The sequence below is a fragment of the Rhipicephalus sanguineus genome, chromosome 10, assembly GCF_013339695.2.
Source record: "Rhipicephalus sanguineus isolate Rsan-2018 chromosome 10, BIME_Rsan_1.4, whole genome shotgun sequence".
NCBI lineage: Eukaryota > Metazoa > Arthropoda > Arachnida > Ixodida > Ixodidae > Rhipicephalus > Rhipicephalus sanguineus.
This window is the reverse complement of record NC_051185.1, coordinates 1,204,064-1,222,780: the sequence shown is the minus strand read 5'-3', so window position 1 is coordinate 1,222,780 and position 18,717 is coordinate 1,204,064. Positions and strand designations below refer to the sequence as shown.

The 18,717-nt window shown below is 48.1% G+C and overlaps 1 protein-coding gene across 6 annotated transcripts in view; it reads left to right on the top strand.

Moving 5' to 3' along the window:
* The window catches only part of LOC119372693 (serine/threonine-protein kinase WNK4), a 352,802-nt gene that overhangs the window by 241,392 nt on the left and 92,693 nt on the right, over nt 1-18,717 (top strand). For all 6 annotated transcript variants that reach the window (XM_049419747.1, XM_049419751.1, XM_037643142.2 and 3 more), the window contains 2 exons: nt 620-967; nt 13,344-13,605. In XM_049419747.1, the coding sequence (XP_049275704.1) occupies nt 620-967; nt 13,344-13,605 (610 nt within the window). The remainder of the gene's footprint in view (nt 1-619; nt 968-13,343; nt 13,606-18,717) is intronic.

Sequence of the window (18,717 nt, the reverse complement as noted above, 5' to 3'; positions counted from 1 at the left end):
ACCAGTCTTACGCTTTGACCTCCAAGGTGGTGCCGGTGGGAGATTTTTCCTGTGCATTGTTGAACAATAAAAAATTCGCAGCGTTAGCTAAAAGCCGACTTCTTCTGTATATCATTCCCATTAGCAGCCATTCTTTACCTCCAAGGTAGTGCCTGGTGAGATTTCTCCTGTGCGTGATTAAACAATAAAAATTTTGTTCAAAACGCCGTTGATTGATGAAATAAACCAACGAAAGACGCCAGATGTTTTGTAAAAGCAAAACGAAAGAACGCCAGATGTTTCTAAAGCAAAACGAAAAGACGCCAGCTGCTTAACGAAAGACGCCAGATGTTTTCTAAAGCAATGGTTTTCTAAACAATGAAAATTCACAGCGTACATGTAAAGTTAAAGTGAGCTGCAAATCGTCATAACTCATCGAACCTTTAGTATAAACGCGCCCGATCTCACGTCGGTGATGATGTACTGGGCAGAATTCACAGAAGATTCACGGTTTACCGATGAACCTCCGCAGCTTCGCCCACTCATCATCATTCACTCCGTGGATATGCTGTGATTTTTTTCTAGAAAAGCAATGGATCAGTTACACACAAGAAATGTCTCGCCTTTGTTGTGAGTGCAGTTAGGCGAGAGCCCTGCAGCCAACGTGGCCACTCCTGTTGAGCCAGCAGCTCCTGCTTCACCCAAGCATGTGGCAGCACACAGTGTGGCAGTGTCTGTGGCTGCTGTGTCAACAACCCCTGCTGTAGTGACAGTGGCACCATCCAGCTCGCGGCCTTCATCAGTGCCACCTGAGCGCAAGCCTGCAGTAGCCACCAACCTGGAGGACTTGAAGCTGGAGCTGCAGAAATTGCACGGCAACACCATGAAGAGTAACATTGAGCAAGGACTTCAGGCCATATTCTCACAGAACACAGTGGTCCCTGTGCTGACACCTGCACACTCACAGCCACAGGTGCCTCCACTTTCAGTAAGTGCCCTTTTCACTTGTTTCATAGGCAAGTTCCAATGCATATAACAGTCATACTTGCTACAAAAGACTTCACCACACTGGAAGTTTTGATGCATATACTAAAGTGATACTCACAGCAAAGGACTTCACTGCATTTAAGAAAATGATACTCACGGCAAAAGACTCCACTATCACTGCCGCTCGATCTCCCCCCTCTGGTGCGGCTGGCCGATTCGTCTCCCGTACGAAAGAGCGCACGTGACAGGAGAAGTTGACTGGCCATGACAGGAGGGGGGGGGGGGGGAGGGGGGGGCGCTGCGTATCGGCGAGGTAATCGCCCTTGCACCTGCTTGCACTGCATTGCGTGATGGAATAATCCCACTAATCCTCCCTGTTTTGTGACGGTCGTATCCTGCTGTCGTGCAGTCAGCATGCAATGCCATTTTGTTCTTCTGGACTGCTGTTTGGTTTAAAACTCCGAGCTCTCTATCAAAAAGCTACTGAGTCCATTCTTTGCTGACTGGGCTGGATATCTTAGCAGCTCGGTAGAAAACACTCAGAGTTTCTCGAAAACCACTTTCATATGAAGTTCTCCGCTTGTGAAATCTTGCAATGCTTGAGTAATAAATCATGCGTATCTGAGACTATTTATGAAGAATCATTACTGATAATTGTCCGGTTCATATTATACCTATATGTATGTCGCGGAAATTAATACGTCACAACGCACAAATAAATGCAATAAATGCACATTAAACCTCAGCTATTTGGTTGACACTGAAGTTGGAGTCACCGCATTTTAATCATCGACAGTAACATTATTAATACAATGTTGAGTTGCCGTATGAGCGAGAGCAACACGAAAAACATGTGGTTCCTTGTTGCCCCAATCGGACAGCTGAAATTCGCCGAGTGAAGCTAATTGAGCGCATGTACCAAGAACCATCTACCTCTAAAATAATTAATTGGTGGGCTAGTGAGTCGTGCATAACTGGCTTAGACATATCACCGCAAGCATATTGGACATTGCTTCACTTCTTACACAACATTGGTGTAACGGTGCGCATCTAATACACATGTGGCGTTGTTTTTTCTAAAAGAGCAAAGTCCACTTTACTGAGAAAAACTGAGAAAAATGCAGTTTTTGGTACTGACAATATCGTTGGGCCTGCTCCAACAATGTTTTGCCAGTGTGCTCATGTCACAAAATACCTCAAATCTATACTGTGGCTAAAATCCGTGTAGCCCACTATCATCGGTATTAAGGAGTAAATGTGAATTTGGCTTTTATAGATTAAAACATTTCATTTGGGCTTGAATTATCTGGTAAAAGAAGTCTAAATCGCAGCGAATAAATGATATTGTTATGTGCCGCTTACCTAGAGGACGAAGAGGAGGAGGACGGGCTTCGTTGCTGTTCCGCCATCTTGGTGGTTACCCCGATCACTGCGGTTGTGTGAATATTGTAAATACAGCCTTCGTCTGTTGTCTCCCCGTAACATCTTTGGTGGAGGTGCTGGGTATATCCGAAGCTCACAACGGAACTTCGCAGCGGCCGTCTCCTTGGGCAATCCATCATGTCGACAGGCAGGCCCGTTGATCCAGCCCCCGTTACGCCAGCTGAACCCAGCCACGTTGTTGTGACCCATCTTCGAGACCCTGGTACCTTCTGCGGAACTGACAACGTGCACGTCGAAAAGTGGCTGGCCGACTACGAGCGTGCCAGCAAGACTAACCGGTGTGATCCCACTTTGATGCTGGCCAACGTCAGTTACTACCTCCGGGGAACGGCCAGTGTGTGGTTCGACATGCACGAGGAGGAGCTGACCAGTTGGGACGTATGCAAACAAAAAATGAAAGACCTTTTCGGAAATCCTATTGCACGCCAACGAGCCATCCAGAAAGAACTTTCGTGCCATGCACAAACGTCGACCGAGCCGTACATGGTGTACATCCAGGATATCTTAGCCTTGTGCCGGCAAGCTGACGACCAAATGCCCGAAACTGACAAAATCAGCCACATTCTTAAAGGCATCGCCGATGACACATTTCACTTATTAGTCTACAAGGACTGCTCCACCATCGATGACATCATCAGGGAGTGCCGACGCTTTGAAGAAGCGAGGAGTTGTCGAGTCACGCAGCAATTTGTTCGGCTCCCTAACACCGCCGCCACGTTGTCGTGCGAAGACATCCAGCTCCTGCCACCGCCCAGTACCGACAACTTCCTGCGCCTTGTGCGGCGCGAGATCGAGGCGGCATCCCCATTCGCACCGCAGGCCCGTTCTTACGAGGAGACCCGCCCGACATTGTCCTTAATCCAGGCCGTCGTGCGCGAAGTACTGGCGAACGCAGGTATCCAGCCCATGTGTGCCCTAAGTCATCCTGCGGTCAGCACTGCTCCCTTCTACCGCCCACAACCGATCTATTTCAGGTTCCGTGATCCAAACCAGTGGCGCACACAAGATGACAGGCCGATATGCTTCAACTGCAACGGGGTCGGCCACATTTCTCGCTATTGTCGTAATCGTCGGCCATCGTCTCCTCGTGCTACGTAACATGCAGAGGACACTCGATCCTCACCTTTCTACGCCTGCGAAGACCCTACGAACATTCACGCCCAAACCTCGACCCCACGTTACGACCGCTCGCCGTCCCCGCAGAACCAGCGACGTTCTCGGTCACCTTTCCCCCGTCGCTCACCTTCGCCGTACTCTCGCCGTCCCTCCTCGGAAAACTGACCAGTACAGCTCCCGGAGGTGATGCTGCATTGGCCTACCGACCCGGAAATCCTCTGTTGACTCTGGCTACCCGACAAAACCTTTTGGACGTAGAAGTAAATGGCGTGCCTGTTTCGGCGCTCATCGATACTGGCGCCCAATTATCCGTAATGAGCGCTCACCTTTCTCGCCGTCTTCGCAAGGTCCTGACGCTTGCTTCATCACCTGTTGTTCGTGTAGCCGATGGCGGTACACCTCGCGTTCTTGGAATTTGTACTGCGCATGTGAGCTTCGATGACCACAAGACCTCAGTTCTCTTTGCTGTGCTGGACGAGTGCCCCATGACCTCATTCTCGGCCACGATTTTCTGAGCACGCATTCTGCCCTTATCGACTGTTCTTCTGACCTTTTACACTTAGAGCTTCCTGCTATGCCTGACCTCAACGTCGCGTCGCCACCATGTTTATGAGCTGTCCAGTTGGTTCGCTTGCGCCCAGGTACAGCTACTTACGTCTCATTCACCCCGGACCCTCCTGTCCGTGATGGCGACTACCTGATTACCCCTTCCTTGGACATTCTTCTGACGCGACGTGTAGCTCTGCCTCACTCCCTTGTGACTGTTTCTGCGAACCAAGCATGTATACCTGTACTCAACTTTGGACGTTGCGCACAGTTGCTTCCCGAAGGTATCACGCTGGGCACCATATCACCTTTAGACACACAAGACCCTGTGGCCCTAGCCATTGATACTCCACCATCGGCTTCAGGAAGCCCTGCTGCTAGCGCAACACTTGATGACCCACTCGACGACATGATTGCCCCGGACCTTTCCCCTTCCCAAAGCAAGGAACTACGCCTTTTGTTGGCGTCATACCATGACGTTTTCGATTTCGCTTCGCCGCAGCTTGGCCAAACATCTTTGGTCACCCACTGTATTGATACCGGGGACGCAAGACCCATTCATCAGCGTCCTTACTGTGTCTCTGCTACCGAGCGCGGCGTCATTCAAACAGAAGTCGACAAGATGCTCGCTAAGGACATCATCGAGCCATCTTCGAGTCCTTGGGCGTCCCCTGTGGTTCTTGTAAAGAAGAAGGACAACACCTGGCGGTTCTGCGTCGACTATTGGCACCTTAACAAGATCACCAAGAAAGACGTCTATCCTTTGCCGCGAATAGACGACGCCCTTGATTCTCTTCATGGCGCACGGTACTTTTCTTCCATAGACCTTCGCTCAGGCTATTGGCAAATCGCTGTCGATGAAAATGATTGGGAGAAGACGGCCTTTATTACACCGGACGGGCTCTACCAGTTTAAAGTCATGCCCTTTGGGTTGTGTGACGCACCCGCAACATTTGAGCGCATGATGGACTCCCTCCTTCAGGGTTTCAAATGGTCCACATGCCTCTGCTACCTTGACGATGTCGTCGTTTTCTCACCCACGTTCTCAAGCCACCTACAACGCTTGTCGGCTATTTTACAAGTCTTTCGCACCGCAAGTCTTCAGCTCAACTCTTCGAAATGCCGCTTTGGCCGCCGCGAGATCACCGTGCTGGGCCATCTTGTTGACGCTGCGGGTAAACTGCCTGACCCTGCAAAAATACACGCCGTTACGAACTTCCCCACTCCACGTTCTTCCAAGGATGTTCGGTCGTTTTTTGGCCTATGCTCCTATTTCGCCGCTTTGTTAAAGATTTTGCAGCGATTGCACAGCCCCTCACATGCCTTCTTAAAAAGGACGTCCCCTTCTCTTGGGGTCCTGCCCAAGCGTCGGCTTTTTCTCATCTTGTCGACCTACTCACATCGCCCCCTGTGTTGGCTCATTTCGACGACTCTGCACCCACCGAAGTATGTACCGATGCCAGTGGTCATGGAATCGGCGCTGTTCTCGGCCAAAATCAACGTGGTCAGGATTGCGTTATTGCATACGCCAGCCGCCTTCTTTTCGCAGCTGAACGGAATTGTTCAATAACGGAGAGAGTGTGCCTCGCTCTTGTTTGGGCCGTCGGCAGATTTCGTCCTTACCTGTACGGCAGACCCTTCACCGTTGTCAGTGATCACCACGCCCTCTGCTGGCTGTCTTCTCTGAAGGATCCCACTGGTCGCCTTGGTCGTTGAGCATTGCGACTTCAAGAGTACACGTACACTGTCGTCTACAAGTCTGGCCGCTTGCATCAGGACGCTGACTGCCTGTCTCGTTATCCCGTAGACCCACCAGAACCTTCGGCAAACGATACCATTCTATCTGTGCTCGCAATCACTGACCTCTTCAACATCTCTGCTGAGCAACGCTGTGACCCAACTCTCCGCAAGATCATTGACCGCCTCAACTCACCGACTCCTGACTCCTCCCTTCGTCTCTTCGTGCTACGTGATGGCACTTTGCTTCATCACAGTTTCATACCTGACGGTCCTGACCTCTTGCTTGTGATTCCGGCACACCTTCGTTCGACTGTTCTGGCCCAACTTCATGATGTCCCGACAGCGGGGCACCTCGGATTTTCCCGCACCTACGATCGTGCACGCCGTCGTTTCTACTGGCCAGGAATGTATAGGTCGGTACGCCGTTACGTGACCTCGTGCGACCTTTGTCAGCGCCGGAAGAAGTCTACACTCCCGCCTGCTGGCCGTCTTCAATCACTCGACATCCCATATGAGCCGTTTCATCGTGTCGGCCTCGACTTGCTTGGTCCATTTCCTACGTCTGTCTTGGGAAATCGATGGATCGCCGTTGCCACGGACTATGCTGCACGGTTTGCAATTACTCGCGTACTTCCAACCAGCTGCGCGACCGACGTAGCAAACTTCTTGCTTCATAACGTCATCCTTCAAAACGGGGCACCGCGCCAGCTCTTGACCAACCGTGGCAGGCAGTTTCTTTCCAGGGTCATCAATGACGTCCTGGCGTCTTGCTCGACGAAACACAAGCTAACCACGGCCTACCATCGACAGACGAATGGCTTGACGGAGCGGATGAACCGGACCATTACCGACATGCTAGCAATGTACATATCGGCCGACCACCAAGATTAGGATAGAACATTGCCTTTTGTCACGTTTGCGTATAACATGTCCTGGCACTAGACGGCTGGTTATTCACCTTTCTTTCTCTTATTCGGCCGAAATCCAGCGTTGCCTATGGACACAATGATGCCTCCTTCCATGTACCCACCTACTGAGTACGCTGAAGAAGCCATTGCCTGCGCCGACCATGCACGTCAAGTTGCGCGCGTTCGGTTAACCGAATCGCAAGCGGGCCAACAATCTCGCTACGATCGCCGTCACAGAAACGCCCATTTTCTTCCTGGATCTTTTGTCCTCCTGTGGTCTCCAGCACGCCGTGTTGGGCTTTCTGAAAAACTACTCTTCCCGTACAACGGACCGTACCGTGTATGCCGCCAAGTGACTGACGTTACGTATGAAATAGAGCCATTGTCTTCGTCCTCGTCGACTCAGCCCCGCACCGACGCCTCTGTATAGTGACCATTCTCGCGACCATCTTTGCCCGGGTGCACCAAGTTGGTGCTTTCACTGCCGGAGGGTAATGTTATGTGCCGCTTACCTAGAGGACGAAGAAGAGGAGGACGGGGTTCGTTGCTGTTCCGCCATCTTGGTTGTTACCCCGATCACTGTGGTTGTGTGAATATTGTAAATACAGCCTTTGTCTGTCGTCTCCCCGTAACAATATAGCAATATTTTGTGAAAAAATTAACACAATCCTTGTGCTTCTGTTGGTGCCGTCCTTTGATGCATGGACGTAATGGCGATGAGTAGACTTGTAGAGCGAGTGGTCCTACCAGGCAAAAGATGCACGATTCTAGATTGTTGGCAGCTTTCTCTTGTTCTTAGCATCCATAGAAGGCCTTCAAAAAATGCATCGCTCCTTCTTCTTCTTGGCTCGTTTTATGCCGTGCCATTTCAGATCACTTCTTCTTCAAGGATTAGATTGGGGCCCAACATACTTTTGCATTGCTCATCATTTCTCACATGTTGTTGTTCTTTAATGAAATTCAGCAGATAATGAAGCCAAGGAAGATGTAGGGGACGTTAATTGTACTGTTTTAAGTGTAGAGTAATAATTGTGATACAGATATGAACAAAGTAAAGTGGACGAAAAGACAACTTGCCGCCGACAGGTACCGAGCGTGCAGCCTTCGGATTACGCGCCCTATGCTCTTACCAACTGAGTTACAGTGGCGTTCGTCCCCTCGTCCACTTATCGGGTATTTATGTGCATACAAACCCTGGGAGCGATAGTCGGCGCCACTCTTAGCCATGACGGCGAGTGCAGAACACTCTTTGTTTTTGCCAGATGGCATTACATTGCACATAAACCTATATCAAGTGGACAGCTGACCAATTGGTCCCCCTGCAAACTACCCTGCATACTGACAGTTGACCAATTGGTCAGCTGTCTCTTTATCCACTTTACTGTTTTCACATCTATATCACAATAGATGTGAAGCTAGTAGATTGATGTGAGTAGATTGATATAGATGTGAAGCTAATCGATTGGGGCTGGTACACTTTTATTAAAGGAAAAAATTCCATAACATTGTAGTTAGTGTTAAAGAATGGTGGGGACACTTGTATTGAATTCTTTTGTGAGAAGAACACTGACTGTAGCAGGCTTATTCAACTTTGTGATAAATGTAATAAGTACTAAGTTGTACTGGCCATCTCAAAGAATAAATTGATCAGAATTAAGGGAAGACGTTGAACTTCAATGTTAAGTGATTGTCTATATAGTCTAGTTCTTTACTTTATTTCATTATACCCTAAAGACCTTCGGTTAGAAGGTAATTAAATAGGCGTGTGTGTGTGTGTGGGGGGGGGTGGTGTATGCAATACATTTTCTAATTCAAGTAACATACATAAAGAGGCAAGCAATCATACTTCAAATTGACAGCACTAAAACAATTCAAGAAACAGGACATAATCAACACCTCAAGTCAATGTCATGCATTAAAATAGTAAAATAAAAACCACAGTTGTATTACAAGACACATGAATATTACATTAAAAACAGTGCATTAGTAAATACAGGGAATGCAAATACACAAAGTGTACGAAATGTAACAAAAAGAAAAGAGTCTACCAGTACTCATGAAATTTCTTTGGACACTGTTAATATTTGAGGGGTGGATGAGATCAAGACCAGGACCAGTCATTTCAGGATATGTGAGACTACAATCGATAAACACAACCAATAACATCATTGTTATCGTGTTGTGGCAACAACACAAAATGTGATTCAGTCGGCACTTGCGACCAGTTTTTCTGCAAAAAAATAAGAAAAAAAAAGCAGAATAAGAACTCTTGACATACAAGTACACCTGCCAGATATGAGTGCCTGTTGTAAATATATTAGGGGTGTGCAAATAGTGAAATTTCATCTTGAATCGAATTTGAATCGAATAGTGCCAAATAGTGGCCAAAAATATTGAATATTGAATCGAATATCGAATACAAGAGATGTTATTGAAAATTGAAAGAAATAACAAAGAAATGAAATCTGCTCATATCCTCGAGCACATAACGTGGTGAGTGACTGGGTTCAGCGAAGGACATTTAGAGTTCTGCGAGTGGCCAGAGCGAATGCAACGCGCTCCCGTTTTACCCCCATTAGCGACTAATTTGTTTATATAGACTAGCAAATTTGCATCGCATTTTGCATTTAACGAAGCCATCGCATGCCGCATCCGCACATCGGGTGTCTGTGGGTAGCGAAAGACCCACACAGTAGCAGCAGTAAATAGGTACTCGTTGTCTAGTGCGTGCCATGAAACTTACACGATTTCCAGACCCATGGTGACAGAACGCGCGCAGCGCTGGTAATTCATGTTCGTGAGCGTTCAAACCAGTTCATACGACATAAACAGGCACCTTAGCGCTTTATTCGTGGCTCATGGTGCGTCGGCATTCACGTGGCACAGTTTTCATACACGGTGATTTGCCACTGCTTTATGTAGATTTTGTCATCAAAACGCGCAACGAGCGCTTTGATACGTGTATTAGGCGTTGCTTCGGGCTGGCTGTGGGCTACGCGAACATTTGGGCTTAGCTTTACGACTGGTGTATCGGTCGACGGCCATTTCGCTGTGTGACTGGCATGCCTCTTTTGTTGTTTTGCAAAAATAAAACAGGCCTCTGCACAGAAGCACACGTTGTTGGGCTAGTCGGTTCATGTTCTTTGAGAAGCCACGGAAGTGGCTATTTCGCGCAAAGAAAACACAAGGGGAGGGATAAGGGGAGCGCTCCCTTTGCGCTCCCCTTATCCCTCCCCTTGTGTTTTCTTTGCGCGAAATAGCCACTTCCGTGGCTTCTGAAAGGCCTCTGTACGTTCGGCGTTTTGTTTGCGTGTGCATTGCTTACGCGTTTGTGTTGTCCCCCCAGTAAAAGCATACAGCACACTTACATGGCGCTACTCTTGCAGCACCACACGCGCGCGTTTGACAAGATATTCAGTGCAGCGAGGTTTCTTGGCACCCGCACCGCACTCTTGAAGGTGGTCCCGCACGAGGTGGCAGCGAACAGCGGTGCAGTACACTTGACGCTGTGCCAACAGTGCGGCCGAGCAGATAGCTGAAAGTGCTTATTGTGATGTTCTCCTGACAAAGAGTAACACTGACCTACAGGAAGCTCTTGAGAAGCTTGAAGAGCTAAATAAGCAGACGTACGAAAAGTGAAAGCAGTAATCTGCTAAGTCATATCACTGATCTTAAGCAAAGGCCTACTGCTACTACGTAACTGCGATTCTTGTGCAATCACTTTTGTTTTTGTTGTTTTCAAGTTTTGATAAGTGTGATGCTTTTTCTTTTTTTTTTTTTTTAAATGTTTCAGGTGAGCCTAGTTTCTAGAACCTTTCTTCAATTAATTCATATGTTTGTTACAAGGGCTAGATAGGTCGCATGGTATGTAAAAAGGTAGTGTAGTTCATACCTGGCGATAATCTGTTAAAAAATCTTTCTCCAAAGGCTGTTTCAGTGTTATGTGTATTCTAAGCTATGGGGATTCAGGCGTCTGCCCCAGTTGCTCAACGCCATTTCCCCTTGAAGAGTTCTCGCATCACTCTCGTTCCGACCGGACGGGTGGCAGCTGGTCATAAATCGCCGTCACTTCGCTGCTACCTCGCCCCTCAAAAGTCAAACACGGCGTCCCATTGGCCTAATTTTGGCGGGATTCGGACCTTGCTCGTGCTCGCCTAAAAGCGGGGGCGCGTGACGAGGTTTGTGGAGACCACTTGGGGACATCGGAGGGTGCATGCATATACGTTTTGGCCTCTCCGGCCGACCGCAATCCTTTGTTCTTTGTTCTTTGTCGCCGGCCGATGGTTACGTCATCGCATCGGGGCCACGGCCCCGGCGGGCGTGCGCTCCCCTCCGCGGTCTTGAAGTCTCGAGGCAGCGCCTCATGATCGTGCACCATATGTTTCTCTCAAGTGTTCCTATGTCTGTTCTGTTTCTTCTGCTCTGGGGTGCGCGATCGCGGGAGCGCTGGTCGAAGGGTAGGTCGGCTCTCCAAACCTGTTTCTTTGTTTGTTTGTTTTATAGGTGTGCCATTCGCGGCCACTAATCGATATAGTTTGTAACTTCTTTTAGCTAATTGGTGTCATGTGTAGTTACAGTAGACTCACGATAATTCAAACTCTGATAATTCAAACTTTCGGTTAATTCAAACAAATCTTAAATTTTTGGTTGGCCCACTATGTTTTCAATATATTTTAAAGCTGCTTAATTCAAACTGCCTCACTGCACAAATTTGGTTAATTCAAACTTTTTGCTTGTTCATGTCTGGAAATATCTGCTGCCTTTGTTGCTTCTAGCTGAACATTCACGTTTTTCTCTTACTAACAGGCACAAATAAAGCCTGCCTATAAAACGGCCAAACTGGCCGAACCTCATGCACCAATAATCTCCTGCTGACCGATGAAAAAAAAAAAGACTGTACGGTCTAGCCTTGATCTATCGCATGCTAAACATTTCTTAAAGTCACTTCCTCTGCGGTAAGCCATGCGAGAAAGCGTCCTAAGAATTAGAAGGGGCTAGCAACTGTCGTGGGATGCAACACATTTCGTCCCTTTATTACACACCCGTGCATGCCTTGTAAATAACAAAAACTACTATTATCGCTGATGTATAAAAATTTTACTGGCAATCATGCAGAGCTGTCTATGATGTTGCTGCGGCACTGAGAAACAATAAACATCGCAGTGTTAGTTGGTGTGTTGCCCTGAGTCATATTTATGAGAACTTCTGATAATTCAAATAAAATCCTGAGGTCCCCTCCAGTTTGAATTATCGAGAGTCTACTGTATGTCATTTACGATTGGTTCTGGTGTAAAACAGTTCATCTCTTTGTACTAAAATCCCAATAATAAATCCCTAATTTGGAGAGTGTCGCCTAGGGTCTCCCTCGCTGCGCGCGACTGCTCGCCGTCCTTTCGTGGTGACGGGCCGAGTTCTCGCGCACAGCAGTGCAAACAGTGCACGGCGCGAGACAAACAAAGGACGCGGTACCCTGCATGTGCTCGGACCCGCGGTGGTGTTTGGCGCGTACAGCTAAAGAGTATATAGTGAGGTAGTGCGCGCCGGGAAGGGGAGGGGGGCAGTAAAGACAACGAATAACATAAGTAAAACCAATTGACAACACCACAAAGCCAATTAGAGTATGTACTTGTCCCGCCAAGTTGCAACAAATTTGTTTCTACAAGCTCCTAGGACAACATATTAAATGCTGCTAATTACTCCAAATCAAGGTTCTTCTGTTCCAAAATCGAAATTTTGCTGTTCCAAAAACTGCTCGCAATTCTGTTTCAGCCATCTCACCTCTACTTACGGACAACGCAGATTTTTCGATCACGACGAACGACGCCGACACCGTAATTTCTGTGAAATGAACTCTTTAACGCTGTCGCGTTAAAATAGTAAGGTGCTAACTATGTAAGCGCATGGTTTAGTTACCCCGCCTGTTTCAGATAAATCAAGTAGCCCCATATGCAAGAAACAAAAGAAGTTCAGTACCTGTCCCCATTAGCGTGTGCAGGGTTCTTCATTAGAGGGGCCAAGTCTGGATGAAACCGAGCTCTGCAGTGGATGCAGAAATGAAAATGATGCGATGACGGGCTTCTCACAAAGGCCTGCCTCGGGGTAAAAGTGGGAAGTAAACAGTTCTTTAAATGCAACATCAGGAGTCCTTGGTGGCCATTATGGTCAAAAGCATGCATAGCTATAACCCTGGGCATTAAAAAATGACGTGAAAGGTCTTACTGAGTAAAGGTATGGGGCAGAAATGGTGCCCCCTTTTGATGACTACGGGGGCAGCCGCCCCTCCTAGAGAAATAAATGTTCTCTCTTAGTTTCATTGGTCAGAGTTGTGCTCGCTGTTTCTCAGTGAGTCTGGCCAGTATGCGTTGGCACAAGGTTGCGATGCGTTAAGGAAGCCACTTTTATTACCCACCACACTGTTGAGCATTTTCAGCGCCATGTTCTTGTTGTTTTGCACGTCCGTCAAACCTTGTAAAGGCTTCCTATGTGAGACTCACACAACCCCATGTGCATCATTATTCTCGGAATTTCCTATAAGTGTTTTGAATGTACAAGCATTCTTTGACATCAAGGCGATGGACTGGGCTAGTTGGTATATCCAATTCGACAAGCGTTCTTCTTGTGCAGGCATTTGCAGAGCACCCAGCCACTGTCTCGCATTCTGTTGGGGCCGTCATGCCACAGGCACCGTCAGCAGCAGCAGTCTTGTCGGCCCATTCAGCAGGCCAGATTTCTTCTGATGCTGGCAGCAACATTCCAGTAGTGGCAGCAGCAGGCAATGCAGCAGCAGCCACCACCACATTGCCTGTGTCGGCACCCTGCACCATGCTGGAACCAGCTGTAACTCGGCCACAAGGCATACCTCTTGAACAGCCGCCTGCATCCTCTAGTGAGTACAGCTGGCGTTCCCTCCAATATGTCTTATTGGAGTACAGTTTCCATGAGCAGCATATCCTGAGTGAAAATGCTTGAAGGATGCTTGGAGCTTCGCCTTCAACAGTGGAACGCGATGGCCTAATCTTTGCCTTCCACGCGTGCGCTTGCCTTCTCTTGGAATCCATTCTGTTACTCTTAATGACCAGCAGTTATATTGCTTCGGGCTATATGTCCATGCCCATTTCTTCTTATTAATTTCGACCAAGATATCCTTAAAACGCACTTGTTTCATGACCCACTCTGCTGTTATCAAATTCCTTTCCATGGCTCGCTGCATCATCCTCAATATAAGCTGAACCCTCTTCATAAGCCTCCAGGTTTCTGCCCCGTAGGTAAGTACCGGTAAGATGCAGCTCTTATGTACCCTTCTCTTGAGGGATAATAATAAACTGGTACAGTGTAGCCCATTTATAACGAACCCACTTACGGCGAAATAGCGGTTATAACGAAGTGATCTTGATTTCCCGTCCCAATTTCCGCATTTTCGATGCCTTTTAAGTCCACTTTTAACGAAGTAAAAAAATGCGACTCAGCGGATATAGCGAGGCTTTTGTCGAGAACAACAAAAAAAAATCCATCAAACCACCTTTCGAGTTTTCGCGTGAATCAACTAGGCCTAAAAACCGCCAATTCTTGGCTCCCGGCAGCAGCGTCGCCCCACTCTGCTCGAAAGCTTGCTTCACCGCACCACACGGTCACCCGGTAGCCGTCTCGCGAACGCTTCCCATTCTTTATTCCAGTGCCAGGCGGGGTGACCGCCGCGATCTTATGTCGTTTCACGGCGTACTCCTCTCTTCAGAGAGGAGGTCGTGGGGGCAGCTTCAGAAACTTTGTGACCGCTTTAGAACGGTTCCGCTTGTGGCGCCTCATTTTGGTGAAAAAGCGAAGCAAGTTGGTGCGCTCCTAAATTGCTTTTCTTCCACGGCATGGCGCCACCAGCTAGGCCTGCCTAAGCCTGGCTGCGGCGCTCCGCCAACGGCTCCGCGCTAACCTGTCGCACGTAAAGCCGTTCTTTCTTTCGTGGTGTTCAGTCAGTTCAGTCAGCAGAAGCAGCCGTTCCGTTCGCACATGTTGTGCTGTGTCTCTGTTCACAGGTGAAAAGCGGATTATCGCAGCGCGCTTGGACTTGACCACAGTTGAGCAGCAGAAGCATTCGTTCGCTCGTGCTGTTTCACTGGTGAAAAGCGGATTATCGCAGCGCGCGTGGACTTGCCGTGGTTGCAGCTAGGCCTGCCCGTGTGATTCGGCGAACTTTACGACAATGTCGAGTCAAGCGATACCCGGAACGACCGCCTCATCGACGACCAAACGAAAAGTGCTCTCTCTAAAAGTGAAACGTGCCATTTTGGATGAAGTTCGGCAGAAAATTAAGAAGACCTACATTGCGCGGAAGTACGGCATAGCACAGTAGACTTTGGCGACAATCATAAAAAATGCGAGCAAAATTGATGCCGTCTTGGACGACGACGTTGGCAGCGGTGAACGGAAGCGGATCCGCGCTGCCACTTACGGAGATGTCGAAGCGGCGCTCTACAAATGGTTTGTAGACGCTCGTGCCAAGAACGTCCCGCTCAATAGGCCGATCCTGCTAGCGCAGGCCAAACGTCTGGGGTTTGCTCTCGGCCACGAGAACTTCAACCCAGGCAACGGATGGTTGCAGAGATTTAAAGACCGCCATGGGATCACATGCAAGAGCATTGTCGGTGAAGCTGCATCCGTTGAGGAGGACGGTCTCCAGCGTTGGATGGTGAAGCACAGGAGCCACATTCTTGAGACTTACGCAGAAAGAGATATTTACAGCGCTGAGAAACGGGTCTGTTCTTTCAGCTGTTGCCCGCAAAAACTCTCGCGGTGAAGGCTGATAAGTGCGTGGGGGGGAAAAACAGCAAAAATCGCATTACAGTGTTGGTGTGCGCAAACATGGACGGCTTTGACAAGCGGCCGCTATTGGTCATTGGCAAGCCCAAGAAACCGTGGGGCTTCGCCAAGGTGCTGTCAATGCCTGTCGTGTACACACACAACACAAAGGCATGGATGACGGGGGAGATATTCCGGAAGTGGCTGACAGATTTTGATAAGGAAATGTCCGCGAAGAAGTGCAAAGTGCTGCTATTGCTGGACAATTGCAGCGTACATCATGTTAATGCACATCTGAGCGCTGTCGAGGTACTTTTTCTGCCTCCGAACGCAACCGCCAAGATACAGCCGATGGACCAGGGAGTGATAGCAAACTTCAAAGTGCATTATCACCGCCGTGTCATCGAGCATCTGCTCATTGACATCCGTACAGCTGACAACGCTGCTGACCTGAAGGTGCCGCTAGTAAAGGCGGTATTTTTTGCAAGCGGAGCCTGGCGGGATGTGAAGTCTGAGACCATTCTTCACTGCTTCGAGAAAGCAGGTTTTTCGCGGGGAAGCAGCGCTGCCGAAGAAATAACAGCAGAAGCAGACATCGATGCTGTTGCAGCGGATGGTGCCGCGGCAGTGACAAGCTTGGGGCAGCTGTGGGAGGCCGCGGACAATGCAAGCCTTGTCCCAAGCAGGTTGGATTATCTGGACTTTGCCCTGGCGGATCAAGACCTCGTCACAACGGAGGAGCTCACCACCGATGAACTCGCCGCTAGCGTCTCCGAAAAGGGAACGGCCGCAGATAGCAGTTCCTCGGACGGCGAAGGTGACGACGTTGGTGCGCCTCAGCCTGGGACCGCCGGAGCAGCTCTCGCAGCTGTCGACACGCTGCGTATGTACTTGTGCACCGAACCGGGCAGTTGCGATCTGATGGACAACGTTGAGCAACGTGTTCTGAAACGCGCGCTCGCGAAACGCGTGCAAGGGACCCTTGATCGCTTTTTTCAGAAAGTGTAAATAAATTATTTTTCTTGGTCGGCATAATGTTTGATTTTTTTTAGAGTCCAGATACGTATAGCGAAGTAATTTCAGATTCCCGCCAACTTCGTTATAACCGGGCTACACTGTATTCATGATTTCAAGATACCTGCCAAGTGTGCTCTACCCCATTCTGATTCTTCTAGTTACTTGTTTCATGGTTCGGATCTGCAGCCACTGCCTGCCCTAAGTAGACATATTCCTTTACCACTTCCAGTAGCTACCTATCGCAAAATGTTGTTCTCTTCCGAGACTTGTACATTACTTTAGTTTTCAGTCCCACTGTTCTGCTTTTCCGTCCAGTTCAGCAATCATGATTTGCAACTCATTCTAAAAAGAGACAGGGCGTGCAAACACGGACACAAGAGAGAGATCAGGACACCACAAACGCCGACTAACAACTGAAGAGACGCACAACGGCTGAAAAGAAAGAAGGCACGAAAACTTATCTGCGCATGCCCATGCAACCGGCGAACCTATCAATCCGCCACGCGTGGCGGTCTACGTAGAAGATAACTGTTAAGGCATTTGATTTCATCTTTATGCAAGTTAATCGATGGTTGGCTCACGCATGCGCTACCACTATTCTCGATATGCCATGCTTCAATCATCAGGCGCGTTTCTTCATTTCTATGACGGTACAACACTGCGCATTCATCGAATTTTGGCGTGCACTTACAATCTCGACAATGTAAAGATAGATTAGAAGGTGAGCCTCCTGTTAGCGATCTCTTATGTTCCAACAATCTCTGGTTAATGCATCTGCCCGTCTGTCCTACGTAGAAGCGGCCGCAGCTGAAAGGGACCTTATACACCACACTCGTACGGCAATCAGTTAATTTTTTGGTGTGTTTTACGAAACAATTATCGGTCCGCTTCTTGTCTTTTACTCGCTCATTCTTCCTCTGCACAGCGGCACAAATCTTACCTAGCTTATTGGCAGCCGTGAAAACAACATTAACGCCGTATCTACTTCCTACTTTCTTTAGCCTGTGAGATATGCAATGGATGTACGGAATACCTACGACACGTTTCTTCCTATCGCTTTCTGCAGCCATGCTCGGACTTAACACAATAGACTTCTTTAAACGCTCAGCGACCGTGGCCACTGCATCACGAGGATACCCTACATCTAAAAGACGCGTAACCTGTGCGCTAAAGCTATCACTGATTTTGTGCTCACATGACTTGGTGAGGGCTGACTTAAGGCAAGACATGGCGATGCCGTTTTTTACAACCTTCGAGTGCTTCGACGAAAAATTTAACAGCGGTTTGGAAGATCTAGGAGAATACTGCCAGCACACGTGGTTCTTCTGGAACGTTAAGGAAATGTCTAGAAATTGTATTCCATTATTCTGAGGCACCTCTTTAGTAAAGCTCAGCCCTCCTCCATTTAATTCAAATTTTTCGCTCACGGAAGTTACCACCTTTTCAAAGTCCTCATCACTACAAAAAATCAAGTAGTCGTCCACATAACGAAAAACCTTAATAACCGAATTACCTAAGGCGCCTTCCAAAAGATTGTCAATCTTGCTAAGGTATAAATCACTAAGAACCGGAGCAACCTTAGAACCAATACATATCCCTGATTTCTGCACATAAACGCCTTCCTTCCAACCTACCAGCGTCGACTTTAAATACATGGAAAGGATTTCTAGAAATGCCCCGGTAGAAACACCACATTTATCGGTGAAAACCGTCTGGTCGCCTTGTTCATGAATACATTCATTAACACATTTTAACAAGTCCTTATGCGGCAAAGAATAATATAGGTCTTCAATATCCATACTAAAAGCTTTACAACAGCCGGGGTTCTCCTCTGAGAGGAACTGAACTAGCGCCTGAGAATTACGCATACGAAAAGGGTCTGAAAAACTCAAAGAGGTTAAGCAGTTCTGCAAATAACTAGATACAGCGACTTGCCAGGTGCCTTGCTCTGAAACGATTGCTCGAAACGGAATCTCGTTCTTATGTGTTTTGGCTGAAAAAAACAATTCTAAAGTAAGTGATTTAGCCTTCTTGACATTACAAGCTATTCTCTCAAGATTATGTCTTAACAAAAGGTCGACAGCACGTTGCCTAACTACCGATGGCTTAAGTTTTACCGTCCTAAAATTCTTTTCTATGGCTGTTAATGCTTTTTCTGAGAACAAACTGTCCGGCATAATTACAAAATACC